General features: G+C 45.9%; 1 protein-coding gene across 1 annotated transcript in view; it reads left to right on the plus strand.

Moving 5' to 3' along the window:
• Positions 1-27888, plus strand: part of Aox1 (aldehyde oxidase 1) — a 70349-nt gene that overhangs the window by 24099 nt on the left and 18362 nt on the right. The window contains exons 14-26 of the mRNA XM_051153853.1: positions 733-917; positions 2264-2426; positions 4089-4181; positions 7243-7412; positions 7720-7834; positions 9086-9208; positions 13009-13105; positions 16253-16377; positions 17860-17993; positions 19137-19224; positions 22985-23071; positions 23511-23702; positions 26364-26591. Of these exons, the coding sequence (XP_051009810.1) occupies positions 733-917; positions 2264-2426; positions 4089-4181; positions 7243-7412; positions 7720-7834; positions 9086-9208; positions 13009-13105; positions 16253-16377; positions 17860-17993; positions 19137-19224; positions 22985-23071; positions 23511-23702; positions 26364-26591 (1800 nt within the window). The remainder of the gene's footprint in view (positions 1-732; positions 918-2263; positions 2427-4088; positions 4182-7242; positions 7413-7719; positions 7835-9085; positions 9209-13008; positions 13106-16252; positions 16378-17859; positions 17994-19136; positions 19225-22984; positions 23072-23510; positions 23703-26363; positions 26592-27888) is intronic.

Consider the following 27888-nt stretch of genomic DNA (forward strand, 5'->3'; position numbering starts at 1 on the left):
AAGGAAGGTAGGTAGGAAAGAAGGAAAGAAGGAAGGTAGGTAGGAAGGAAGGTATAAAAGAAGGAAGGAAGGGAGGAAGGAAGGGAGGGAGGGAGAGAGGGAGGAAGGGAGGGAGGAAGGAAGGGAGGGAGGAATTTGCAGTGTAACTTAGAGGGGAAAGCCTGGGTTTGGGAGTCAGATAGACTGAGGTTAGGGTCTTGGTTTCAAGACCCAAGCTAATTACTGAATCACCTCAAATCCAAGGCTCCTCATTTGTACAGTGGGAGAGTCAAGCCTTCCTCAGATATGGTGCTTTAGGGGGTCTGTAGACCTGAAGAGCCACACACCCAGTAGTAGCTCAGATGATGGAGATTTACTTCTGGGAAGTCTGACACTAGAACTCTCATATTGAGGTGACAGCAGGGTTGGTGGCTTCCTTTGAGGCCTTGGACCTTGGCCATAGATGCCCGTCTTCTGCCTATTCGTGGTCTTTTTCATGTCCATGTCCAGGACTTCTTTTCTTAAAGCGACACCAGGCAATTTGGACTAGGGCTGTGCCTAATAATCTCCCTTTCACTCCAGCACTTTGAACACCTTGTTCCCCAGTGCTGACATCTTGGGGTTTACAACTCCAGCATCTGAACTTGGGGGACATACAACAGAGCCCCTAACAGAAGATCTACTGAAGTCAAATCACCCTTCTGGCACGGCCTTGTCTCTCAGAGGAGCTCTTTCTGTGCCTCTTTTCTTCAGTGGGAGTTTGTGTCAGCCTTTCGACAGGCCCAGCGCCAACAGAACGCACTAGCGATTGTCAACTCAGGAATGAGAGTCCTTTTTAGAGAAGGGGGTGGCATCATAAAAGAGTTATCCATCTTGTATGGCGGTGTTGGCCCAACCACCATCAGCGCTAAGAACGCCTGCCAAAGACTGATCGGAAGGTAAGACATTGGCTTCCAGGGACAGAGCAATCTGGCCTGTGAGAAGCACTAATGAAAAGAAGGGGAAAAAAAAACGCTAAGGAGCTCACAGTTTGATGGACGGGAATCCCAACAAGATTTCATAATCATTTAATCATTTCCACATGTTGCTTTTAGCAAACTCAGAAGCGAGCAATACGGAACCTGTGTATACACTGTGTGTAAGCACACAAGTATATGTGTGTGTATGCACATGTATGTTTGTATATGAGAAAAAGAGAGACGGAGGGGGATGAGATGCCCATTCTATGTAGTATACATTTGCCTTCTTTTGTGTGTCTGTAGTGTGGGGGCAATAATTCACTCTGATGAAAAATAGACCACGTGCTAGCTGGGTGCTGCTGTCTCTTTTGCTTCCCCGCGTTGTTTCGTCTGTGGGCTATACTAATAGCTATTCTTTCTTGGGAACTTAATAGATAAATTAATAGCATTGATTCAGTATATGTGCTTTAATGAAGTGGTTTTCAACCATCCTAATGCTGTGACCCTTTGATACAGTTCCTTATGTTGCGGTGACCCCCAACCACAAAATTATTTTCATTGCTACTTTATAACTGTAATTTTGCTACTGTTATGAATCATAATGTAAACATCTGAGTTTTCTCATGGTCTTAGGTGACCCCTGTGAAAGGTCATTTGACTCCTGTCCCCTCCCCCCCCCCAACCCCCCGAGGGTCACAGCCCATAGGTTGAGAACCACTGTTCAGGCTGCCTGATGTGCACCTTAGTTCAGTCTTTTAACTCCATGAACTCGCTGGGCATGGTGGCGCACGCCTTTAATCCCAGCACTCCAGAGGCAGAGGCAGGCAGATCGCTGTGAGTTCGAGGCCAGCCTGGTCTACAAAGGGAGTCCAGGATAGCCAAGGCTACACAGAGAAACCCTGTCTCGAAAAACCAAACCAAACCAAACCAAAACGAAAAACCTCCATGAACTCAGGCAGTCTGTTTAACCGCATGCAGCCTCAGTTTCCTCATCTGTCAAAGGAGAGACTCCCACCTGCCCTACAGAGTGGTTGAGAGGGTTATATAAGTGAGTAAAGCATGCAGTGCCAAAGTGGGACCTGCCAAATAGAAATGCCCGAGGAGCAGATGAGGGATTGGGGTCTGAGCTAAGAACCGATGGGTGAGGGTGTGGTGAGACCCAGTCCAGACACTTGGAGACTAGCTGACCAACCTGAACTTGGCTTGCCTGGCTGTAGAGCCTGCCCTCCTGATTCCTGTAGAGACTGCAGCCATTTGCCTTATCTGTCAGTTGAACCCGTGAGGTGAGTCCCACCAAGCTGAGTCACCTCCTCTACCTCTCACAGGCCCTGGGATGAGGAGATGCTGGATACAGCATGCAGGCTGGTTTTGGATGAAGTCACTCTTCTAGGCTCAGCTCCCGGTGGCAAGGTGGAGTTCAAGAGGGCCCTCATCATCAGCTTCCTCTTCAAGTTCTATCTGGAGGTGTCCCAGAGTTTGAAGAGGCTGGTAAGTGGAACTGGCCATGTGAACTGTGATGCCCAAAGCGAAAGTGCCAGCCCCTGATGAGGAGCTATAGAATCTGAAAGAGGAAAAAGCTAGAATTTCATCACAATGGGGTCCCACTGGCCTATCTTGTGGATGTTTGGCTTTGAGCTTGAGGGAGAATTGCAAGGAGGGTACAAGGTTTGGAGTTAACAGCATTCCATTTTACGACTTCCTGTCTGTCTGGATAATCATGAGAAAACATGTTAATGAGTTCAATGCATTTCTTCCACTTACTGAAGCTTACTTTCTTATGCTTGGTTTTCTTGTCTGGGTTTCCCTCATTCCTAAGCTGGTGGCAGCCATTGTAGTGCAGTAAAGCGAGTCATCATAGAGAAAAGGCTTAGCATAGTTCCCAGTGCTTCAGAGGAATGCTGAGTAGAAATGGTATCACTTATTAATGCTAGTGATGCACTCCTCGTCAAAGGGCCACATGATTGTTGTCTAGAGAAAACAGTGGGAAAAACATTCTCTGGAAAGCGTTTTCTAGCTCGAAGGAATGTATTGTCCTCACGAGCCTCACGCCACCAACACCCCAGCTAGACTAGAAGTCATGACCCCCTTGCCTTATGTAGAAATGAACACAGTAACTTTCAATAGGAAGAGTTGGGAGAGGGGGTAAATTTGATCAAGACAAATTATACAGAGCTACCAAAGGATTTCAAGAAGCTAATATGCAAACAAATAAACAGAAGACAGAAAGTCCTCTCTTATGGAGATCTTTAGAGGTATCTTCTCAGTATAGATGAGACTAAGTAGGAACCAATGGGTTGTGTCAAATTGTTGACATGAGGAGCTTGAAGTTATATGTAAGCATGTGACATATTTCTACCAAATAATCAAAAGTAAAAGAAAAGAAAAAGAAAAAGAAGAAAAAGAAAAAAGCTAATTGTAGACAGTCCTAATGAATAGCAAATAGTACAATTTCTTGGTGAATCAGCTGATAACGCTTAAAATTCCTGCCCTCCATTTGGCTTCCTCTTTTTGAAGACAATAGCTATTGTTCACTTTTTTCTATAAACATTAAGTTATAAAAACAATCATAAACCATATTGTTTAATGTCTTGTCTAAAGTAGCCTGTGGAGCATTTCCTCTGTTTTCAGGCACTCCCCTGTGGGTGACAGTGGCTCTGCCACCTCTGCATGCCTCTCTGAGCCTGGCCAGATGCAGTGTTAGGAAGCTTTGCAACAACAGGCATTGCCTCTGAGGCTTCCTGCCTTAAGTTTTGTTTTCTCTGTTTCGTTTGACTTCTGTTTTGTTGGTTTATATGTCCCCCAAGCTGCTCGGTAAAGCAAGACTGTCTATCTAGACAAGGCTGAGAAAATAGTGATTGGAAAATTGGAAAATTGCTAGCGATTGGAAAATAATCTTATAAAACAGAGATGGTGACAGTCAGTGACATTCTAATTTTGTGTGGTTTATCCTGTCATGTAGGAAGATAAGTACCTTTCAGGATTCATATCCTGGGGTCAGGAAGTCCTTTAGATTTCCAGGATAATGGAAGGGTGAGTGCATAATCAACACCAGACTTCAGAGTTGCAGTATCTTTTGAGAATTTGTACCAGCATCCTCTTCCAGAACATTGTGGTAGATTTTACATTATTTACTCTTATTGTCCTTTGCAGGACCCAGGTCACTATCCTAGCCTGGCAGACCGGTATGAGAGTGCTTTAGAAGATCTTCATTCAAAACATCACTGGAGAACTTTAACCCACCAGGTTAGTGTGTGTGTGTGTGTGTGTGTGTGTGTGTGTGTGTGTGTGTGTGTGTGTGTGTCTATTTGTGTGTGTGTGTGCGCTAGTGCAGGTTAGCGCATGAGTATGCATGCATGTGTGTCTGTGTGTGTCTGTGCAGGTTAGTATGTGTGCACGCATGTATTTAAATTCAAAGACAGGGCTTTAGTGCCCTTGCCTGCTGGTGACACGTTGCTTTCTTCAGGGTTCATTAAATCTTCAAAACCAGGTTGAGACTGCAGTTCAGCGGCAGAACACGAGCAAGGCCCCGAGTTTAATCCCCCTTACCTCAAAAAGAAAAAAAGAAATCAAAACCAATTAGGAATCATGGCTAAAAAGAAACCTGGAAAATGTTAAAGAAATATGCCTGTTTTCATCTTAAAGGCCTTTTTTCTTTCTTTCTTTCTTTCTTTTTTTTTTTTTTTTTTTTACTATGGCTTTAGGCCAAGGATATAAACAAGCTAGCTGTTGCTACATTTTCTACCCTAGCTTTGTGTCTATTGAAGTTCTGAGTTGGGCCAAGCGCTGTTTTGGTGCATTTCAAAGGACCAAGGACACATCCCTGCCCCGTGGGAGCCATGGAACTGCTGCAGTGCAGAAATCGCACCAGCTGCTGGTTTATTTTGTTCCAGTATTGGGATGCTTTCCAAGTTCTTTTTGTCCATGTGGTTTTTTTCAAATTGCATTTTATTGTGAAATCAAACATGAACACTAAGAGCTATTTTCTAGATTTTCTGATGAGGGCTGGCTGTCAGAGCATAGAGCCAGCTCCCCATAGCTTAAAAATGGCGGTCTCTGTCATACTGTCATAAAGGTATAACATGGAGCCGTCCTGTTGGCAAACTGGGTAAGATTCAAGGTGTGTTTTCATGAAATAATTGCCAAGAAACTGGACTGAGAGTTTTGTTGTGTTGGGAACGGGAAAATATCTTAAAACAGGAGTGCGTCAGTCCTGCTGATGGATTTACTTATAAAAACTTTCATCGTGTCACCGTGAGCACTACATTTGCTGTAGGTCCCTTGAGGGTTTGAGTTCAATATGTTCGAAAACTTTAAATATGCCAACCTACTTTGGAAGCGAACATTTTGAAAGTTAAAAACACCTGCCTTATTCCCTGGTGTTCTGTAAAATACCACATTCGTGGTCTGTGACTTACGCAGCCACTAACATCACCTTGGCAATGGATTGTGTTTCTGGGAGGAACTGAAACCGAGTCATGAACATTCAATTCGTTTAAGGAAAACTGAAAATCTCTGTGCTTCATCTTGAAATGGATTTGTCATATTGATTTCCAAGACAATGCTTGGGGTGCAAGGTGTCTTCCACATAGATACATTTTGTTTTGTATTTCCCCTGTGGTTCCTTACACACACACACACACATACACACTCATGCACGCACGCGCACACACACACACTTGCATGCACATGCATGCACACACACACAAATGCACACACACGTACACATACACACACAAGCACGCATACACACACATACATACACACACACGCACACACACTTGCATGCACATGCATGCACACACACACACATGCACACACACACATGCACACACACATACACGCACGTACATATACACACACAAGCACGCATACACATACACACACACACACACACACACACACACACACACACACGCACGCACACAGAAGCATTCAAACTTCCAGAGCAACTTCAACTTTCACAGCCAACACTTTCCCCAAATCACTTCCTTGTTGGGAAGTTCACTTTTGTCATCCTCAGAAACACTGAGGTCATCAACTGACCTGGCTGTTTGACCTTGCCTTTAAGCTCCTTCGGTGAGGGATAGATAGATGGCAGGGTCAGGAAAGCATGGTTGAGCAAACTGTGAAACCTCACACCAGGAAATAAGAAAGAGACAGGCACTACACTCCCCCAATGACTTAACACCTCTCCTTCCACACCCTCCCAGTAGCTGAGAACCACGCCTTTGGGAGACATTCCGATTCCTGACTGTCCCGTGTGGCTTCAGGAGGTCACCTGACTGAGGGGTATCCGCTTTCATCCACTGTGTCTTTAGCCATGTAACAAACAGGAGGAGGTAGCCAAGTGTGCGCAATTGCCCATAGGCCATTGCAGCTGGCGGGCCAATACTTTGATAAATCAGTTTTGCATTCGCCTATCCCAGCCTTGAGAATGTCTCCAGTCTTTTGGCAGACCTAACAGAGTAAAGTTTTAAAAGATTTTCTTTGCAGATGTGAAATGTCCCATTATTTACAGTAAAAGCAGTTAGCATTAGTAACAGAAAACATCAGGGGCCTTATAGATCCCTGCTAACACGTTTGCTCAGTGTCCAAGCCTAAAAGTTACCTAGGATTTTGCTTTTTCAGGATGGAAACAGAAAATCTCTGAGAGTATTTTATAAAAACAAGAAAGAAATGTGGATCATTTTTCACTCAAATACTGTGCAAGCTGAGAGGCTAGTGTGATATTTCTCAGTATGTTGGAGCAGGGGGAGGGGGGATGATTTTTTTTTTCAGAGAAATAATTTCTACCTTCAGCGACACTTGAGAAAACATACCAGATAGATGGATAGCATTTGCCTTTCTTTTCTTCGCCATCTCAGCTCTCTAAAGAGGGAGAGGAGGGAGAGCTGTGGAGCCATTTGTTAGGGGAGCAGAGCAGCGACTTACATTCATTGATCTTGAGATGATGGGGAGGCTTCAGATCCCTGTTCACACCTGAGTCTTCGTGTGTAAACAAGACGAGAGGCCGGAATCCATGTGCATAGACAAATGGAGTTTCCATTAGAGATACTTGGCATCTATAGTCCAAAAACTAAGAAAAATTACAATGCATAATATTTATACATTCCAATCTGACTGCCAAATTGTTCTAATAAGCTGTTTGGAACAGTGGAAAATGGTGACTTTTTTCCACACTGAAAAGTATTCTGGCTTAAGCATAGATTTACATAGCCACACTCTCATGGGAGACACTCATTCTGTGATTATTCCTACTGTCTCTGTAAACATATGAGTTATATGTTGGTTCTTTACTCAACAGAATGTGGACCCAGTGCAGCTTCCTCAAGACCCAATTGGACGCCCCGTCATGCACCTTTCTGGCATTAAGCATGCCACTGGTGAGGCCATCTACTGTGACGACATGCCTGCCGTAGACCGGGAGCTTTTCCTGACGTTTGTAACAAGTTCAAGAGCACACGCCAAGATTGTGTAAGTGTCCTCACCCCATGGGTAGGAAGAGTCTCCTTGCTGTCTAACTCTGTCCCGTTAGTGAAAAGCATGGTAAACGGAGGCTTGCTGGCACCCAGACTAGAGGTGAAATGGGGCTGAAACATAGGATCCCCCCACAAATTTCCTGCACAGAGTAACTTTACGGAGCCCCAGCTTCTCCCACCGCCCGGCAGAGAGCTGTCAAAGCAATGAATTCTTTTGACAATCCTTGCTTTCCCACGGCCACATTCTCCATGTCTTTGGGCCGCGTGGCTGCTCTGAGAAGCCATCTGATGTGTTTCCATAGGTCCATCGATCTCTCAGAAGCTCTCAGCCTGCCGGGGGTGGTGGACATCATTACTGCGGATCACCTTCAGGAAGCAAACACCTTTGCCACGGAGACATTTCTGGCCACAGATGAGGTACTGCCTTTTTGTTGTCCGTTTGAACAACTTTCCTAGCTAATGGCACCTCTTATTTCTATAGAGACAGTGTCTACTTTTTCATACCATGAGGAGTGCGGCATTCTTTGAACAGTAATTATGAACCACAAATATTCCAATAGATAGGAACTCAAGTTTACTAATTTCCCATTTGAGTAAAGCTGCTTGGTTATGTACGCTGCTTTCGGGGCTAGGATTGTAAGTCTGTGGTTGGAGTGCTTGCTTAGTGTGCAAGAAGCTCCCCTCCCCCACAAACCACATAAATTGGACATGGTTGTGTGTACCTGTAAATCCAGTGTTCGGGAGGTGGAGGCAGAAGGATCAGAACTTTAGGGGCATCCTCAGATACATAATGAGTCTGAGGCTAGCCTGGGATACACAAAAGCTTGTCTTTAAAAATAGATACTTTGATATATTATTAATATATATTGTAACATTATGCTGCCAAGAACTGTGAAAAAATGAGCAGAGAATTACAAATTTGATTTGTAATGCGCCCCCCCCCACATCTCTAGCTATTAACCCAGTCCCAGTGTGTCCAGAGTTCAAGTCTCTTGATCTGAAAGTTCTCCCTCCTTCCCTAAGTCAAATTCATTCGTTTGCACTGTCATATAGCTCATGACATTTTAAAATTAGCTCAGTGAAGGTGTGTGGATCCTGTCCTTACAACAGCTTCCACTCCAGAGAAGGCCTAACGGGCCCCTTCTTAGTATGCTAAATTCATTTACATGTTGTAGATGCTCCCCTACCTACTGTAATTCCTGAAGTGAAGGCTCACCTTAATTTATGTACATATTTCATGCACTTCTTCCCATATGGGCAGTGAAGCCAAGAGGAGCTCTACCAACATAGGCCAGCTCAAAGTTTCAAGTGATTAACTTTGGCTACTGGAGCTCAGGCTACTGCGATACAACAAAGAAGTATTCTTCAGATTCTCCATGTGTCTCAATCCGCTGTCTACCCCTATCTCTAGCTCTCCTTGGCAGAAAACTTGGCCCTCCCAAATCTGAAGTCAAAGTTGAAGCTCCTTGTGGCGAGGCTGTGGATGCTTTCATGTGAACTGTGACCTTTAAATGTTAACTAGACAAGCTAGGGTTCCAGGCTGCACATGGTACCTGTCCTCTGAAGTCTACCTCACACAAGCAGGGTTATGTCGCTCTTGGAATGGGAAGGAGGACCACAGTAAAGGGCAGGAGTGATTTGTTGTGCGCACCCTTCTCTGTGACGCAGGTGCACTGTGTGGGCCACCTTGTCTGTGCTGTGATCGCAGAGTCTGAGACGCAGGCCAGACAAGCAGCGAAGCGAGTCAGGGTTGTCTATCAAGACTTGGAGCCGCTGATCCTAACTATTGAGGTATGAGCTTCCAGGGCACCCGGTAATCAATTGCCTCAAAATCTGAGCCTTAGCAGTTTCTCCAGGAACCTGGTTTCTCCATGCTCTCACAGAGTCTCGCCTTCTCTGTTCATGTTTGTGTTAAGTGGTACACTATTGTCCCAGTGCTCCAAACACAGGGCCTGAAATCCAGGCTCCTTTGGCCCCTCCCAGTCCCATGTCTCTCTCGGGATTAGTGACTGACCAAGTGAACCAAAGAGCCATTGTCACATGGAGGTGGGGGTGCGCAGATTTCTCTGAAGTACTTGGGCTATCTAGGGTATAAAGACCTCGACACAGACATTAGCTTGGTTTGGAAGGGGAAAGGTGAGAATGCTGCTTTGGCAGGTCCACAGTGGGTATTTCCATGAAGCAAATACCACAGACAGATACTACTTTAATATTTTTTAATGCAAATCTTTATCTATTTATTTATTTATCTATTTTGGTTTTTTTGAGACAGGATCTCTCTGTGTAGCCTTGGCTGTCCTGGACTCACTTTGTAGACCAGGCTGGCCTTGAATTCACAGCAATCTTCCTGCCTCTGCCTCCTGAATGCTGGGATTAAAGGCATGCGCCACCATGCCCAGCTTTTTTGTTCGTTTTTTTTGTTTTTTGCAAATACTAAATATCCATGAGACGTGAATCATATGATGCCTACAGAATTTTGGCAACTAAAAGACAAAAAACAAAACAAAACGAAACTGGAGCTTTACATTTCTATCCTAATTTTCATACAGGAGTTGAGAAGCTATAGAGGTTCTAAGGCTCACCCCATGAAACGATAGTTCACCAGTATACATTCCCTTGGTTCTTGAATAAACAAATGCCTTTGCATGAATGTTAACTAAACAAGTATGACTTCTAGGCTGGACAGGGTAGCCATGCTCTGACGTGTGCCCCTCTCAAAACGGAAGAGAGAGCCACAGTACATGAGCAGATCTGTTGGGTGCCGTCCTTGACAGCAGAGGCCTTTCTTTGCATGGGTACAGTGTGTGGTCATCCTATCTAAGATGAGAGAACTATTAGCCAAGATTGGTGACTCCAGGAGAACTTGGCCTTGAGTATGTTTCCTGTTGTGCTTTATTCCTAGGAACATGGCCCTTGGGTTCTGGGAATTTCCCTTAGTATTTTCAAATTAAAATAAAATCATGTCAAGAGGACAAAAATAAAGGTTTTTTTTGTTTTTGTTTTTGTTTGTTTGTTTGTTTGTTTGTTTTTTGTTTGTTTGTTTTCTAGCCAGTTTCAAATCCAAACCTCCTTTTTCTTTTCTGGGTTCTCTGATTTGTTTTGTGCTGTTCTTGATTACTTTGTATTTTCTCTCCCCGAAAATTCCGCAATTGAGTTGTAATTACTTTTTAAAAGAAATTATTTGAGTAATGCATCATCAAAATGGTGTCTGTACTCTTCACCAGTAGCTTTTTGCTTCACAGGCAAATAAAAGTTGCACATCGGCACTTCCTCCTTCCTATCTCAACCTCAACCAACAGACCCCAATTGTTTGTCAGAAAACATCAAACATTGGCGTTATGTAAGAGAGTCCCCTTTCATTTTGTTCAGAGATCAAGCTATGCAAGGTCACTCACCTGACAATTCATGGCAGGGCACTCTGCCCAATTCTTAGCATATCGCAGTCCTGTTACCACTTTCCTGCTAAGGAATATTCAGGAAATTGGCTCAAAGTTACCCAGAGAACAATCAGCAAGTGATATTGAAGAAGAAGGAGAAGGGGGAGGAGGAGGAGAAAGAAGAAGAAGAAGAAGAAGAAGAAGAAGAAGAAGAAGAAGAAGAAGAAGAAGAAGAAGAAGAAGAAGAAGAAGAAGAAGAAGAAGGGAGGAGGAGAAGAAGAAAGAAAGAAAGAAGATTAAAAAGATAGAGTAGATAAGTCACTGTGAAAACAAAATAAACAACAACAAAACAAAACAAAACCTGTCATATCTGAATTTTGGGTTAATTAAAAGAAAGTATATGAGTTGCTTTCAGTATGAAGAATGTTCCCAGCAAAAGGGGCTGAAAACAAATAATGTGAGTCAGTAACTCAAGGCTTCACCAGCTTATGCTTTTTAGAACTCTGAATGGAGAAAGTCGACCACAGCCCTGGAAACAGGTATAAAAAGGCGAATGTGCACTTCTCAGATGTGCTCCATAACCACCATCAGCAATTGATCTGTGATCAGTGGCCAATATGGGACAGTGAGCTACATGCGTGGTTGGCTTGGTGCTAAGTTGGGTTCATCCTATTAGGGTCCTGAATATGCTGAAGAAAAGACTTTGGCAAGCAGCAAAAAGTGTTTATTCTTCAGAAATCCAGCTTGCTGGGGTCACCACTTAGACAAAATGGCGACTCCAAGGTGAGCTCACAGGCTCTTTTTTAAGAGACCCTGGGAATTCCACAGGGTTTTAGGCAATCTTTAACACAATTGGAGCATTCAAACTGAAAAGGTTCAGGCAAACTTAGGTTATGAGTTAATCATAATGTAAGAGATTTCCAGACCGGAGATAAAACAACCTTACTCAATCTTATCTTCCTCTGGCCAGGTGGCTAGACTGTCTCTGATTGGCTGCCCATTTTTTGCAGTATTTCCAGTGACTGCTGAGATCATCACTGAGGAATGGAGGGTCAGGCCTATTCTGAACTAACAAGAAACTGAAGTCTGTCATGGAATCAGCTAGGCTTATTTAACCAGGCCTCCTCAATACCTCCGCAATAAGTGCTTACAGTAACCTTATGAGTTCAAACAACTATTATCCCCACCAGAAACTAATGGGTTCCCCACAGGCAATGGGCAAACATTCCACCGAAGATCATAACCCTCAAGTTCTGAAAACAAAGCAACCTGCATTTCCAGTAAGAGAAATGACACACTCACAGCAGAGCATCTGTGAGATGCCTGGAGAGGAAGGATCGGTACGGTTTCTGGTGGCCAAAGGATCCAGAAATGGGAGAATCCTCAACTGCCAGCAGCCTCGCATTTCACAGATGGGCAATAACCTGTGGCAGACAATGCTGGGAGGAGATGGCATGTCAGTCACTCTGATTGTCATAGTATAGATTCCCAGAGCTACGTAAAGGACCCAACATTTGTGATTGTAGCTGCAGCCCTGACTGTGTCTACTGAAGTGCTTCTCAGCTGAGCACCAGGGAAGCCAGTGTATAAATGGACTTGTGGTACCCAGGCAAGCCATGCACGAACCATCAAGCCAGGGTGGGTGGCTCCTGACACTCCACTGCCCTGTGCAAATGAAACACTCAAGCCCTGAAGGAGGAGCATGAGTCCGCCACGCAGAGTCTGCTAAACCCCCAGACATCAGTGGTTCTAGCAAGTGTTTCCATGGCATTTATGCCATGGAGCCCTCTACTGTCTCATTTCACAGTAAGCTGTGTACGTGCCTACCCCATGATGCTCTGAGAAGCCTACAGTCAAACACCAGGAAGTGGGGGAAGCGACCATGGATAGATAATTCTGTCTGGGTCTGAGTCAGCTAAGTGACCTTGGCTACGTAAATTGGATTGTTAATCCCAGAGACGCATCAGCCTGGACAGCAAATGGTTCCAATCCACATGCCCTAGGTATTAGGTAGCTTCTGAGCAGGCTTGGACTCACTGGGACCATTTGATTTGGCTCCTCGGAGAATCTCTGAAGCTCAGCTTTCAGCTTAGCGTCTCAGCACCAGGGGGAGAGTGCTTGGATCCCAGGAGAGGAATGCTGCTGCCCAGGACCTGGGACTCCCGAGGGAGGCCTTCTGACTGAGGCTGCCTCACTTTTCCATTCTCTTTCCAGGAAGCTATCCAACACAAGTCCTTCTTCGAGTCCAATAGGAAGCTGGAGTGTGGGAATGTTGAGGAAGCGTTCAAAACGGTTGATCAAATTCTTGAAGGTAAAAGTTTCATAAAAAACTGAGCCGCAGGGATGCTTTCTGGGCATGCCTAGTTTACGACTTCCCTTGCCTTCTAGAAACCATCAGTGGATGCTGCTCACAGAGAGCAGGTACCTTATCCTCAGTGTCTCTCCCTGTGTCTCTGGCAGACTTACAAGTGGTGTCAGGAGCCCAGAAACTGTTCTTCTTTTCATCCATTCCCAGCCTGTCCTGCTGTTGAGATTTCCTTCTCAGTGCGGAAGGGTATTTTCGCCAAATACAGAATTCTGAGTTGACTACACTGGAAATGTTTTGTGCCACAGCCTCTGGTCACCATGGTTACTGGGAGTGTGCTCTTAGAAGTGCTTTTTCCCTGCAAAGCAGGCGCCGACCTCTCCTCTAGATGCTTTCAGAATGGGATTTAGTTCTGTCTTCAGTGTTCTGAAATTCAACTGTGCTGTGTGATGCCAAGGAGTTCTTTGGATTCATCCAGTGTGGGTTCTTAGATTTTTGGTTGTGAGCCTAGCCTTTACTTTCTGAGCCATCTCTCCAGCCCTGGTTTGGGTTCTTTGTTTTATTTTTGTTTTTTCGAGACAAGATTTCTCTGTCTGCCTTGGCTGTCCTGGACTTGCTTTGTAGACCAGCCTGGCCTCGAACTCACAGCAATCCACCTGCCTCTGCCTCCCAAGTGCTGGGATTAAAGGCGTGCACCACCACACCTGGCCCTGATTTGGGTTCTTAAATCTGGTTCTATATCTTCTGCCAAGTTTGAGAACTATTCAGTCATTACTTCTCAAACACTTGATTTCAGTAACACAAACGTCATGTAGCTCAGGAGAATTTCTTCATATTTTTCTATTTTATTCTTTATATTCTTCAGGTTCTTCATCATCATCATCATCATTGGGTTTTTTTGTTTGTTTGTTTGTTTGTTTGTTTTTGAGATAAGGTTTCTCTGTGTGCCTCTGGCTGTCCTGGAACTCACTATGTAGATGAGGCTGGCCTAGAATTCAGAGACCTGCCTGCCTCTGTCTTCTGAGTGCTGGGATTAACGTGGTGTACCATCACACCTGGATGTTTTTTAGGGTTCTTTTGCTGTTGTTGTTCTTACTCTTGTTCATTAATCATTTCTGCCCTTGATTCTAGCATTATTGAGCCCATCCATTGAGCTTTTAAAAGTTTTGCTCGTCGTATTTCTCTGAGGCAGAATTTCCTTTTGATATCTGAACATCTTTCTCTGGTTAAGATTCCTCATTTTGATTATTTTTCAGTTGACCATTTTTAAAATAGTTGCTTTCACATATCAGGTGATGCAAAAATGTGTGTCATTTTGGTGTTGGTCTTTTTTCATTGAAGCTGAGGTTTTCTATGTGCTCGAGCTTCGAAGGGTCCTTCTATAGACTCTGGGCTACTTGAACACTATCTGCTAATCGTGTGGCTCTTAGTAACATCTTCTACACTGGGATTGACCGGGTGCAGGTGAGCAAGAAGGAGAAAGGATGATGCCTTGTTACAGACACATGAGGGAAAAGGTACAGATTTCTCACTGGGATCACTGACACGGCCCCACAAGGAGTTTGGGAGTGTTTGTGTGGCAGCCTGACTTCGCTGGGAATCTGAGGTTCCCTATTCAATCCCTGTGGGTAGCAGTTGGGCTACGGGCCCTTCTGTGGTATCTGTTGGTGTCAACTGCTTCTTGTCTAAAAGGATTCTGTCTTCCTATGCTTCTGTCCTTCTGGTCCTGTGCCTTTGTCTTTCCATAGCTTTCCAATCAATTGTGCAGCCAGCAGGCATCTTTTGTTGTCCGCTGGCTGTTGAGAAACAAAGGGGAAATGAGGAAGGCCTGTCCTCTCAGGGCGATAGACCCTCATTTACAAGAAGCAGTTAGGAAATAGTATTGCAAAGACACAGCAAGGCACGAGATCAGCTAATTCAAAAATAATATAAGTGGAGGAATTAAGAAAAAGGAGAGTATGTGAGGGGCAGAATCACCCAGGAGATCCTATCCCTTACTTTGCCTTTGTAGTGAGAGTGATGTTTACTTACTCTGCTTGTGGGTATTTTGAGATTTCTGGCTTCAATAAAACCAAGACTGGCACACATGAGGTGCATGGTAGCAGAAACTCTGAAAGGCAACCACTATTGGGGTTCCCTTATTTGTATCTTGAAGTCCCTATTCACCCTGCTTTTTTTCTCTGCCTTTCAGGGACTTCTGTGAGGTTTTGTGCAATTTGTTTGTTTGTTTGTTTGTTTGTTTGTTTTTTAAGACAGAGTTTCTCTGTGTAGCCTTGGCTGTCCTAGGCTCACTTTGTAGACCAGGCTGGCCTCGAACTCATAGCGATCCGCCTGCCTCTGCCTCCTGAGTGCTGGGATTACGGGCATGTGCCACCACACTTGGCTCTTCTGTGAGTTTTTAATATGAATACTGAAGGGACTTATTTGGGAATAATACACAATAAATAGAGATGCGTATGGGAGATTCATATACAGAAGAACTACCCTATTATCTAGAGAATAAAGTAAAGGGGTAGCAGGGTTTACTGGGGAAGAAAAGTTTATCCAAGTTCTGTTTTAAGAAAGTCCAGTGTTGTTGATCGCATCGCTGGCAGAACACAGGCACTTACTGACTGGCATGTGTCAACATTAGTAGGTAACACTTATAAATCTGAGAGTTACACTTAGGCCCCCCTCACTTTGGACTGGGCTTGGGAGACAGCTTTGGAACAGGTGTACACAGTCAGTGCTTTGCCCCATGTCCTTTTGACGCCATTTTTGTTGGATATGGCATGAATGACTCCATCTTCCACAGTTAACACTCTCGTACTTCTGGGTCTGTTTATATTGAAGGTCCAGGTGATTAGATGTACTTCATGGCGGATTGGGGAGGCACATGGTGTCCCATCTCATCTGGGAACTAGCAGTCTCCTTATCACAGAATTTTGACTCTAGAAACTCAGATATCTTTCCTTAGGGGTGCAGATGCACACATTGACAGGGTCAAGATTCCTTTCTACAACTCTCTTTCCACCTAAAAGGTGAACATGGGTGTTTGCCACCCTTCACTGTGTGGCTTAGGGCGCAGACCGTGAGTTTCTGTGTCATGAGATCATGGGAGGGACTACTGTTCTTTCTGTCAGCTTTTGACTTTTAAGGATTTTTCTGTTACAGGTGAAATACACCTAGGAGGCCAAGAACACTTTTATATGGAAACTCAAAGCATGCTTGTCGTACCCAAAGGAGAGGATGAAGAAATTGACATCTATGTGTCCACACAGTTTCCCAAATATATACAGGTATCATGGGGTCATGGGCGGGGAGTGGCTAAATGGTTTCTGACAGAAAAATGTACCAAGAACAATTACAGGCAAAACAACATTTTAAGTACTAATATCCATATTCAATTGGATATTAACAACCCTGTAGTTTCCTAACTTAGAAGTTTGTGTTTTTGTTTTTTGTTTGAATAATAGAGAAACATCCATAGCTTTCCAATCAACTGTGCAGCCAGCAGGCATCTTCTGTTGTCCTCTTGGCTGTTGAGAAACAAAGGGAAACTGCGAAAGGCCTGTCCTCTCAAGTTGATAGAACCTCATTTACAAGAAGCACTTAGGAAATAGTATTAAAAAAGACATGGTGGCGGGGGGTGAGGTGGTATATGTGTGGGGAGCAGGAGAGCAGTTAAGAGAACTTCACTGATTTTCCAGAGGTCCTCAGTTCAATTCCCAGCGACTACACAGTATGGTGGCTCACAGCCATCAGAATCGGGATCTGATTCCTTCTTCTGGTGTGCATGAAAACCATGTACATAAAATATACATATAAAGAAAAAGACATGGCAAGGCACTAAATCAGTTAAGTCAAAAACAACATGAATGGAAGAAACAGAAGCAGCAGCAGCCACCGCCGCCGCCGCCTTAATTTGCCTCTGTACTGGGAGTGAGGTTTGCCAGACAGCGGAAGAGAGGCTCTCCCTGGCAGCTCCAAAGCACAAACACCCCTCATTCATTCACCCACCTGTCTCTCCTGAATATACCTGTTGCCTATGTCCCATGTCCCAGGCAACGGAGACGATGCCTGCCGTAACTGGGTCTAACCACCGAGAGAAAAGGTCAGGGAGGCAAGCGAAGGGAGCTGGATGCAGTGGGTACCAAAGAGCCAGCCAGAAGAGGAGTGTGAGGCTGTGGCCATCGGCACTGGGGAAGATGGAGCACCAAGAGGGACCAGATAACTGCTGCCCCACAGCTGTTCTGCTCCATTCCCAGTGTGACAATGGGCCGTTTAGCTTGGGCTCCCTCTCAATAAAAACCAGTTGTTAAGACAGGAACCCACACCCTGGGAAGACCAATGCGTCAGTACTCGCAGTAACCCAGTAAGGGTGTGAAAAGTGGGGACAGGCCAATAGAGAAGCTTCCAGCCATGGCATCTTAACACGGCAGGAAACATTCCCCGAGGGGTTAGTGTGGAAAAATGACTCTGGCTGTCACTCTAAAGGCATAGAATTGTCTCACAGCGGTTTTGGCAATGTCATTCTAGTCAAATATCCATCAGAATGGTTGTGGGTAATGTTAAGGATACTGTACATTTTTCTTTTCTGTCAATTATCATAAGCACATGAGGCGCATGGCTTGTGTTTCACGTACAACATGATGGAAACAAAATGTGTCATGATTATGACACTCGGGACAGGCTTCCTGTTAAGGTTGTGGGTATGACAGTGATGGCTTTAAGTCTTGCTGGAGTTTGGCCACAGCGATGAAAACTGTTCTTGTCAACAGGATGTAGTTGCCTCGACCTTGAAGCTCTCAGCCAATAAGGTCATGTGTCATGTAAGGCGCGTTGGTGGGGCGTTCGGAGGGAAGGTGGGCAAGACCAGCATCATGGCAGCCATCACTGCCTTCGCCGCGAGCAGGTAAGTGGAAGGCATCTGTTAAACTCAAAGTAAGATGAAATCTCAACAGGACACATGTAATTAGGAAGAATCTATACTATGGTTATTTAAAGCCATACATTACAAACCAACACTCAACTGAGCCGTCGGCTTATTAAACTCCTTTGTCTTTTGTTGTCAGGTTATGTAAGAAACAAAATCAGTACCAATTACTGAAAAATAGGATGAAAACTGTTGTAAAGATATTAGAATAAGTGGGCTGGACGGTGGTGGCACAAGCCATTAAACTCGGTGCTTGGGAGGCAGAGGCAGGAGGATCTCTGTGAGTTTGACAGGCCAGCCTGGTCTACAGAGTAAGTTCTGGGACAGCCAAGGCTACATAGAGAAATCCTGTCTCAAATAACCTAGATAGATAGATAGATTGATACATACATACATACATACATACATACATATACATACATACATACATACACACATACATGCATATAGATACATAGATAGATAGACTGATACATACATACATACGTATATAGATATACATACATACACACATACATACACACATACATACATACATACACATACATACATACATACACACATACATACATACATACACACATACATACACACATACATACACACATACATACATACATACACATACATGCATACATACACACATGCGTACATACATACATATACATACATACATACATACATACATACTATAGATAGACAGACAGACAGACAGAAGCAAGCAAATAAATAAACTATGGCAATAGTTGGAAAGTCAACAGAAACAGGTCCTGCATGGGTGTGGTCCTTAGCATCGAAATGCTTATTGGTCATATATGTAACCCACTTAATCTCCCCAAATCAGCCAGCCTTCCTCTCTCTCCCTCTGCCTCCCTGACCATGTGTGTTCGTCGCTTTCTTTCCTCTCTCTTGAATTAAATAGATGCTTTGGGGGGTTACACTTAACACTCATTTATCTTACTGTTTTTCAGTGAGGACCCCAAAGCCACACCGTAGGAAAGTGCCTTTGGAGCCCACACACCTAGAAGGCATTTTTTTTTTTTTTAACATCACTGCGGAATAGCAGCTAGCTCGTTTGTTTGTTCGTTTGTCTGTTTCATTCCTTTTTCTTTTCTGTTTCAGACATGGCCGCGCAGTCCGCTGCATTCTGGAAAGAGGAGAAGACATGTTAATAACTGGAGGCCGCCATCCTTACCTCGGAAAGTATAAAGTGAGCAGAAGAACAAGCCTGGGGAGGGGCTCTGTTGCAAATAGAACATTCTGTAAATGCAAATGGAAGCATTTGGCTGCTCTGATGGGGGGGGGTGGGCGGCAGTGGGGGGGTGGGCGGCGGGGGGGGGGCGGCAGTGGGGGGGTGGGCGGCAGTGGGGGGGTGGCAGTGGGGAGGGTGGGCGGCAGTGGGGGGGTGTTTTGGATAGGGGAGGCGGGCGCAGACAACAAGCACATCAACAAACTTGTCTCGGTCAGTCTTTCTAGTGCTGTGATGACATACCATAACAAAAGCAACTTCCGGTGGGAAGGGTCTGCTTCACCAACATTCGCATATTGGATAGTTCTTCACTGAAAGCAGTCAGGGCAGGCCTCAGGAGGCAGGAGCTGATGCAGAGGTCTTGGAGGAATGGTTCGCTCCCTTGGCTTGCTCTACCTGCCTTTTTATAGCATCCAAGGCCACCAGCCCAGGATGGCACCACTCACATTGGGCTGGGCCATCCCATGTCACTCACTAATTAAGACAATGCCCTACAAGCTAGACCCTAGGGCCAATCTTATAGTGGCATTTTCTCAGTTGACGGTCCCTTCTCTCAGATGACTGACTCTAGCCTGTGTCAAATCGGCATTAGAACTAGCCAGAACGAATGGTAGTCTGTTTTTCTACTTCTTGTGCTCCTGTTTAGTTGCTGCCTGATTCAATGAGATCTCCTGCTTTGCTTGGAGATGCCAATCTGAGAGAAAGTACTAGCTTGAATGGTGCATTACAGAGTGAATAATTGGAAAACCTGTGACTGTGTATGTCCACGGAGGTAGATCTGATAACCATTCTTTTCACACATAAAAGGTAAAAGTAGAATAATTCCTATAACAATAGTGCTATATGAAATTGCAATTATTTGCAAATGGTCCCTCATTTTTTTAAAAAAAAAATAATATATCAAGCGTATCTTGAAAACCTGTGACCCAGAAATTTCTAGAAAAGTTTCTATAACTAGAAAATAATTACTTTTTTCCTTTTAGGAGACTATTTTACATTTTAAAGTTGGCTGACGGCTTTAACAAACAGCCAAAATCTCTCAGGATCTTAAACATTTATTATGTTGTTTTTTCATTCAGGTAACAGCCTTGTAGTTTGCATGGGTTTAGGGAGGGGAGGACGTGCTCCAATCATTCGGGGACCTGTTCTTCTAATAGCACCCATACCCTCTTACAGCACTAACATTGTGACCACAATTATTTAAATTTACATTTAAATTAACAAAGTAAAATTAGACTAAGATTATGCTCTACAGTTGCAGTAACAGTAGTTCAAGTACACAGTGGCCACCTGTAGCTGTTGACTATTTCATCACATGTGTAGACACAGAATGTTGCTATCATCCACAAAAGTTCTAGTAGAGCTCTGTGCAGGGACTCAAGTCCTCAGCAGAGCCTTCCACAGCAGGCAAAGGACAAAGGAACCCTGATGCAGATGACCTATCAGGCGTCGAACCTGTAAATGGTAGACCTTGCTTCTGCCCAGACATCTTTGGGACTGATTACGCCACCTCGCTGTGGGGATGGCTAAGAAATGTAGTCTTGTGTGCCCAGATGCCAGCCTGAGGGAGGCCTAGAGCCCCAGAATGAGGAGTTTAAACTTGACCTCATATGCAAGAGTGAGACTGAGTAGACTGTTGGCAAGCTACATGGCTTGAGCACTTACAGGAGGATGATGTGACTGCTGTGGGCAGGATGACCTGAGAAGTGTGAGGATGGAGCAGGTGGTCCTCAGGAGGCAGGATGGCCTGAGCAGTGTGAGGATGGAGTAGGTGGTCTCCAGGAGACAGGATGCCTGAGCAGTGTGAGGATGGAGCAGGTGGTCCCCAGGAGACAGGATGCCTGAGCAGTGTGAGGATGGAGCAGGTGGTCCCCAGGAGACAGGATGCCTGAGCAGTGTGAGGATGGAGCAGGTGGTGCCCAGGAGACAGGATGCCTGAGCAGTGTGAGGATGGAGCAGGTGGTCCCCAGGAGACAGGATGCCTGAGCAGTGTGAGGATGGAGCAGGTGGTCTCCAGGAGACAGGATGCCTGAGCAGTGTGAGGATGGAGCAGGTGGTCCCCAGGAGACAGGATGCCTGAGCAGTGTGAGGATGGAGCAGGTGGTCCCCAGGAGACAGGATGCCTGAGCAGTGTGAGGATGGAGCAGGTGGTGCCCAGGAGACAGGATGCCTGAGCAGTAGTATGATGGAGCAGGTGGTCCCCAGGAGACAGGATGCCTGAGCAGTGTGAGGATGGAGCAGGTGGTCCCCAGGAGACAGGATGCCTGAGCAGTGTGAGGATGGAGCAGGTGGTCCCCAGGAGACAGGATGCCTGAGCAGTGTGAGGATGGAGCAGGTGGTCCCAGGAGAACAGGATGCTGAGCAGTGTGAGGATGGAGCAGGTGGTCCCAGGAGACAGGATGCCGAGCAGTGTGAGGATGGAGCAGGTGGTCCCAGAGCGGTGCCTGAGAAGTGCTGAGGAGGAGGCAGGTGGTCCTCAGGAGGCAGGATGCTGAGCAGTGTGGAGGATGGAGCAGGTGGTCCCCAGGAGACAGGATGCCTGAGCAGGTGTGAGGATGGAGCAGGTGTCCCCAGGAGACAGATGCCTGAGCAGTGTGAGGATGGAGCAAGGTGGTCCCCAGGAGACAGGATGCTGAGCAGTGTGAGGATGGAGCAGGTGGTCCCCAGGAGACCGGATGCCTGAGCAGTGTGAGGATGGAGCAGGTGGTCCCCAGGAGACAGGATGCCTGAGCAGTGTGAGGATGGAGCAGGTGGTCCCCAGGAGACAGGATGCCTGAGCAGTGTGAGGGATGGAGCAGGTGGTCCCCAGGAGACAGGATGCCTGAGCAGTGTGAGGATGAGCAGGTGGTCCTCAGGAGACAGGATGCCTGAGCAGTGTGAGAATGGAGCAGGTGGTCCCCAGGAGGCAGGATGCCTGAGCAGTGTGAGGATGGAGCAGGTGGTCCCCAGGAGGCAGGATGAATGCACACAGGAAGCAGCTGAGGCTGAGATGTGGTTGTGAGGTATGGAACAGACAAGCTCCAGAGCTTATGTTGTATAAAATAGTTACTGTTGGAAAACTTAGCACCCCATGATGACTCCAGCCACAGAACACAGCCTGGAGATTTCTAAAACTAAGAATCTGGAAGCAGTGAGGATTCTGGAAGGAAAATGATGCTTTTATTTGTGTAAGTGTTGCGGGAGAGATGAGAACGACATTAAAACAGAGATGCCCTTCACCTGAGTGAGCCTCATTCAAAAGAATGGCCTGTAGTTACAGAGGGCATCACCATGGCAACGATGATCAGCGATGGGGAGTGCTGTGAGGGCAAGAAATGAGATTAATATTTATATAGTACTACTGATCATTTCTCTAAAGCACACGTGCTGTGAAAGCTGTGCTCCGCCACTGCTCTCCTTTGATGCAGTCTAGGCCCTAAGCCAAGGGACTGGTGCCACCCACTGTTAACGGTTGCTCTTCCCATGTCAGCTCACCCCATCAAGATAATCCCTCCCAGGGATGTCCAGAAACTTGTCTCCTAGGCAATTTTAGATCTGTCAAGCTTCTAATTAACACTGACTTGTCTCACACAGAGTTTTCCCAATATCCCAGAGCCAGCTCTGTATCCAAGAAACAGCTGTCAAACTTCGCCCCATGTGGCTCTCCCAAAGCACGAGGAAGCAAACTTTATATAGACTTGACCCTGTGAACCAGGCTCAGCAGTCAGTTCTCTCCCCACAGGCTGGATTCATGAAGGACGGCAGGATCTTGGCCCTGGATGTGGAGCACTATTGCAATGCAGGGAGCACCCTGGATGAGTCGCTATGGGTAAGTTGTCATCCTTCCAAGAGTATTATATAGAAGGACACAGCTCAGGAAATAGTCACTCTTTACATAACATTTGACAAAGGACTCACCGCAGAATAATAGCAAAGAGTTAGTCACCAAAAACCACAAGGGGAGAGAGCTCAGAGACCTTGACCATGGCTGTGCCTTGGTGTGTCCTCCCTTGGCTTCCTGTGCCCAGATGCTAGCACTAGACCGAGCATTGAAATTTAAAGATAATAATTGAGGATAATTCAAATCCTTTAAAATGATCTTATGGCAAAATATATTAACTGGGCTGTGAGGTCTTTTAGTGGTTTTTGCTGAGCCATGAAGAAGGGCATGGTTTCCAGGCTGGCATGATTCTGAGGTGTCTGCATGTGACGTCAGGAAATGCACAGAAGGCCAAAGTTTTCTCACATCAATTCTGGGTTTCTTTCAGGTGATAGAAATGGGACTTCTGAAGATGGACAACGCTTACAAGTTTCCCAACCTACGCTGCCGGGGCTGGGCCTGCAGAACCAACCTGCCCTCCAACACTGCTTTGCGTGGGTTTGGCTTTCCTCAGGCAGGGCTGGTCACCGAGGCCTGTATCACAGAAGTGGCAGTCAAATGTGGCCTGTCCCCTGAGCAGGTAACCCTTCTCTAGGCTCGTGTATAAAAGACACCGAGTAGCTGACGTGGGACGGCTTTGGGGACCTTTTAGGTTGAAGAATCAGAGAGGAGATCCAGAAAGTAAATTATTTGCTTGAATTTATTCAGCCAACTAGTTAATAGAGTTTAACGGTCTTTGTCTTACCCATATTCCATCTGAAAATAAATCTGGGAAACACGATTTTGAAGAGCATGAATTGCAAGGGCTGGAGAGATGGCTTAGCGGTTAAGGACACTTGCTGCTCTTCCAAAGGACGTGGGTTCAATTCCCAGCACCCACATGGTGGCTTACAACTGTCTGTATCCATTTCCGGGGAATCTGACACCCTCACACAGGTAAACATGCAGGCAAAGCGCCAGTGCACGTAAAGTAAAAGTAAATTGAAAAGTCATGAATTGGATTTTCACCTGTTTAGGGAGAAGCTTTCATTAGTGAGGGTTGTGTTACCATTGTGTATTGCTATAACAATAAGTTTATATATAGTATACATATTTTTAAGAGGTCTGTTTCATGCAGAGTTCAGCTGGCATTGTAAGATCTTACACAAGAGGGGTCACATGACAAGACAAGAATTTGGAGAAAGATTTGGCAACCAAGCTCACTTTTTTTTTTTTTTTTTTTTTTTTTTTTTTTTTTTTTTACCGTGCATTTTGACTTCATGTGTGTCAGTGTGAAGGTGTCAGGTCCCCTGGAACTGGATTTACAGACAGTTGAGAGCCACCCTGTAGGCATTGGGATTTGAACCCTGGTCCTCTGGAAGAGCAGTCAATGATCTTAAGCACTGAGCCTTCTTTCCAGCTCCCAAGCTTTGCCAGTAACTCAGTCTCGTGGGAAGTAACCAGAGTCTCATGCGAAGACGCCGCTTCCCAGCTGGCCTTGCCTCTAAAAATGCTCACCATCCTAACACCGCTATACTGAGCCTCTTACGTCAGATGTCCCGGTCCTTGGGAGAGAAACCATATCCAAACCACAGCTGCAGCAGCGTAGCTACCACTGAAGCTCACCAAACCCCTTTCCTTACTTCCCGAACATCGTAGGTGGCTGTCACAAGGTTTGTCATTTCAGATATTAAGTCGTCGTCATCACCTGTCAGTTCTTTAAGTCTCAGCATCAACTTCATTCATTAGCAAAGATACTTTCCCTCCCTGGTGCCTCTTCCACTCCAGATTCTAGTGTGGACGTTAGGTCTCTCCTTCTCCTCCTCCACACTGGGCCTGAGAGGACAAAGGACGAAAAGCAGTACCCGAGAAAACGCAGGCTCATGCACACGCACGCGTGCACTCACGCATGCGCACCCCTGACCGACTATTTCCAACCAGCTTACAGTCCTCTCTCTAGCATCTTACACAGACACACTTCATGCAGCACTCCCTCTGGCAGGCACACCTGTTTGCCTCCTGCACCAGGAGGCCTTGGAGAGCCCAGGCCCCTAGTTCATCTCCATTTTCCCCCTTAACATGACACCCTAGGACCAGAAGTAGGGGCCATCTAGGTAGGAGCCATCTTCTTTATGTCTCTTAAATCTGGAGGGGACCTTGTCTCTCCCTTCCTGGCTACCTGACCACAGCCTCTGTCCTTGTGTTTGGCAGCAGAAGGGAGAGGGGAATTAGGCAAGGACATTCATTCCGGTTCCAGAATAGTCTCTTGAATGGCACGTTGCATTAAATTCCACTTTTCCTCTTACAAGGATTTGAGCGATTACAAGAGGCATGGGTGTTTAAGATGGCCTCTATCTGCTTGTGGAGGGAGCTGGCCATAACTGTGAGAGGTTTCTCAACTAAGAATACAAGGCACTTGGTATCTTTTGCTCTCAGCTGTCGCCAGCTGAGAGCCTACTCAGGATGTCAGACATTTGGGGATAAAATCTTCTCATTTGTAGTTACCTGCGTAAGCCCTCCCCAAGACTGAGCCAGTCACCACGGCATCCTGGATAGAGGAAGGAGCCCATGAGGTGCCACCCTGCCTTGAGGGATTAATGTTAGTGCTTGCTGGCAGCAGAGCAGGTCACTTTCATCAGTGGTATAACCACTAGTCAGTCACCAATGCTTCAGAAAATAACCTCCCACCCACATCTGTGCAGAGGATGCTAATTAGATATAATTGGTTATATACACATCTTGTCAGGAATAAGAGGGTTTTAGTGTGATAGGGAGGGGGGTAGACAGAGGGGAATAGATAAAGAAAACAACTAATATTATCTACATGCATGAAACTCTCGAAGAATTTTTTAAAAAGTAATCTAATTTCTCCTAGCCACTGATTATATTTAAACAAATACTCCTGTCAGTTTGCTTTGGGAGTGAGTAGTCCCATCTTGCCATAGCATCTGCATCGCCCTGGTTTCCTAGCCCTGGCACCTTCCGACCGATGCTCACAAATACAAGAGCGGGGAGTCAGGAATGTAACTGGACCATCCTGAGATACATGGAAATAGAGGTTAAGGCTTCCATGCTATCAGCTGGCACAGGAGCAGCGTAGGAACAAGTGAGTCTAGCAGAGTGGAGGATGAAAAGGATGCCGTGCTTTCAAGGGCTCTATCAGTGGTCGGCCGAAGTGGAGGAAGAGGGCAGTGGTGGACAAGGCTGTGTCTTCTGAGCTTCTCCTCATTAAAAAAAAAAAAAAAAATCTTCTCTTCTATAGGTTCGAGCTGTAAATATGTACAAGCAAATTGATAGATCCCACTACAAGCAAGAGCTCAGCGCCAAGCCCCTCATTGAGTGCTGGACAGAATGCATAGCCAGGAGTTCCTACTCCACAAGGAAGGCAGCTGTGGGAAAATTCAACGCAGAGAATTTCTGGAAGAAGAGGGGGCTGGCCGTGATTCCCCTGAAGTATCCTGTGGGCCTTGGCTCAGTAGCCCTGGGACAGGTCAGTTCTTGAAACACACATGGGGATGTCACCTAGCACAGGTCCCGGGGGAAACAAAGGTGCTCGGAGGAAGCATCCCCATGTGTTGAATTAGCCATGTGACAGCACTGCCCAACTGTTAATCCCCAACCCCATGGCCAGGTTGTGCTTAGCAAAGCCTATATACTCTGGGGCACACGAGCTCCTCTGCTCCACAGCGGGGAGGGGAAAAGTGTTCTTGGTGGAAAATGGGGAGGAGGTGTGATTTATCCCTGGGCCTGGTACTAAGTGGCTGTGATAACTACTCTGAGTCCCGGATGTTCATGTGAGAGACTGGGACGGAAGGCCTCGGAGACTCCTCTTCCAGTCACAGTGACTCAGTATTTCTAGACATGACACAGAATTGGGAAGTTGTGAGGTGTCGGGTGCCTGACTTCCTTCCTAGGTGGTGGAGTAGACTTAACCTGGAAAAGCAAGTTAGTTAACTTCTTGGACACAATTTTTGGAGTTTGTTCTCCTCGTGGCTGTTAAGAGGGAAGACAGGGAACTGTTGCTATGGTTTCTTTCGCTGACCAAATAAGTCAATGTGTAGCTACTAAATCCTACTCGCTGTTTCTGCCTCTGGTGTTAAGTGAAACTCGGGTGTAATCCCTGGTGAAGGGCTGCTTACTGTGTTCTAGCTTCCAGTTGAGCAGCCATGTGGACTCCCTATGTAATTTATTACGTACACGTGCGCACATTGTACATCTACAGAGAGGGACAGCAGAGCCCTCACATTGGTTGTTCCCCCTCTTTTGGATGAGTCTCATAGAGGAATAACCAGGACGGGGTGGAGCTGGGCGATGGGCGTCATGGGTGCCTGTGCGGTGTGTAGGGAGGTCCTCCCTCCCTCCCGGCTTTATCCTTTCACCTAACCGACCCAGCTGACCTTGGCGCCATCCTTAGAGCCTGCAGCTTTAAGTAGGCACCAGGAATCGCAGGGTGGTGGTGGCGCACGCCTTTAGGCCCAGCACTTGGGAGGCAGAGTCAAGTGGACCGCTGTGAGTTCGAGGCCAGCCTGGTCTACAAAGCAAGGCGAGGACAACCAAGACTACACAGAGAAACCCTGTCTCCAAAACAAAACAAAACAAAACAAGTAGGCACCCGGAGGCCTGTCTTGTTGAAGCCTCTCACTCCTTGCCTGTTTGCACTCATGAAATTGAACCGAGGACACAGAGCCACTTAGCCACCTGAGATTTACTCAGATGAGGGAGATAGTTGAGAATGCTTGGCTAGAGAAGAAAGGCACAGTTATTGAAAAGGGAGGGAGGGAGGAAAA

Source organism: Acomys russatus, chromosome 12 (genome assembly GCF_903995435.1).
Source record: "Acomys russatus chromosome 12, mAcoRus1.1, whole genome shotgun sequence".
NCBI lineage: Eukaryota > Metazoa > Chordata > Mammalia > Rodentia > Muridae > Acomys > Acomys russatus.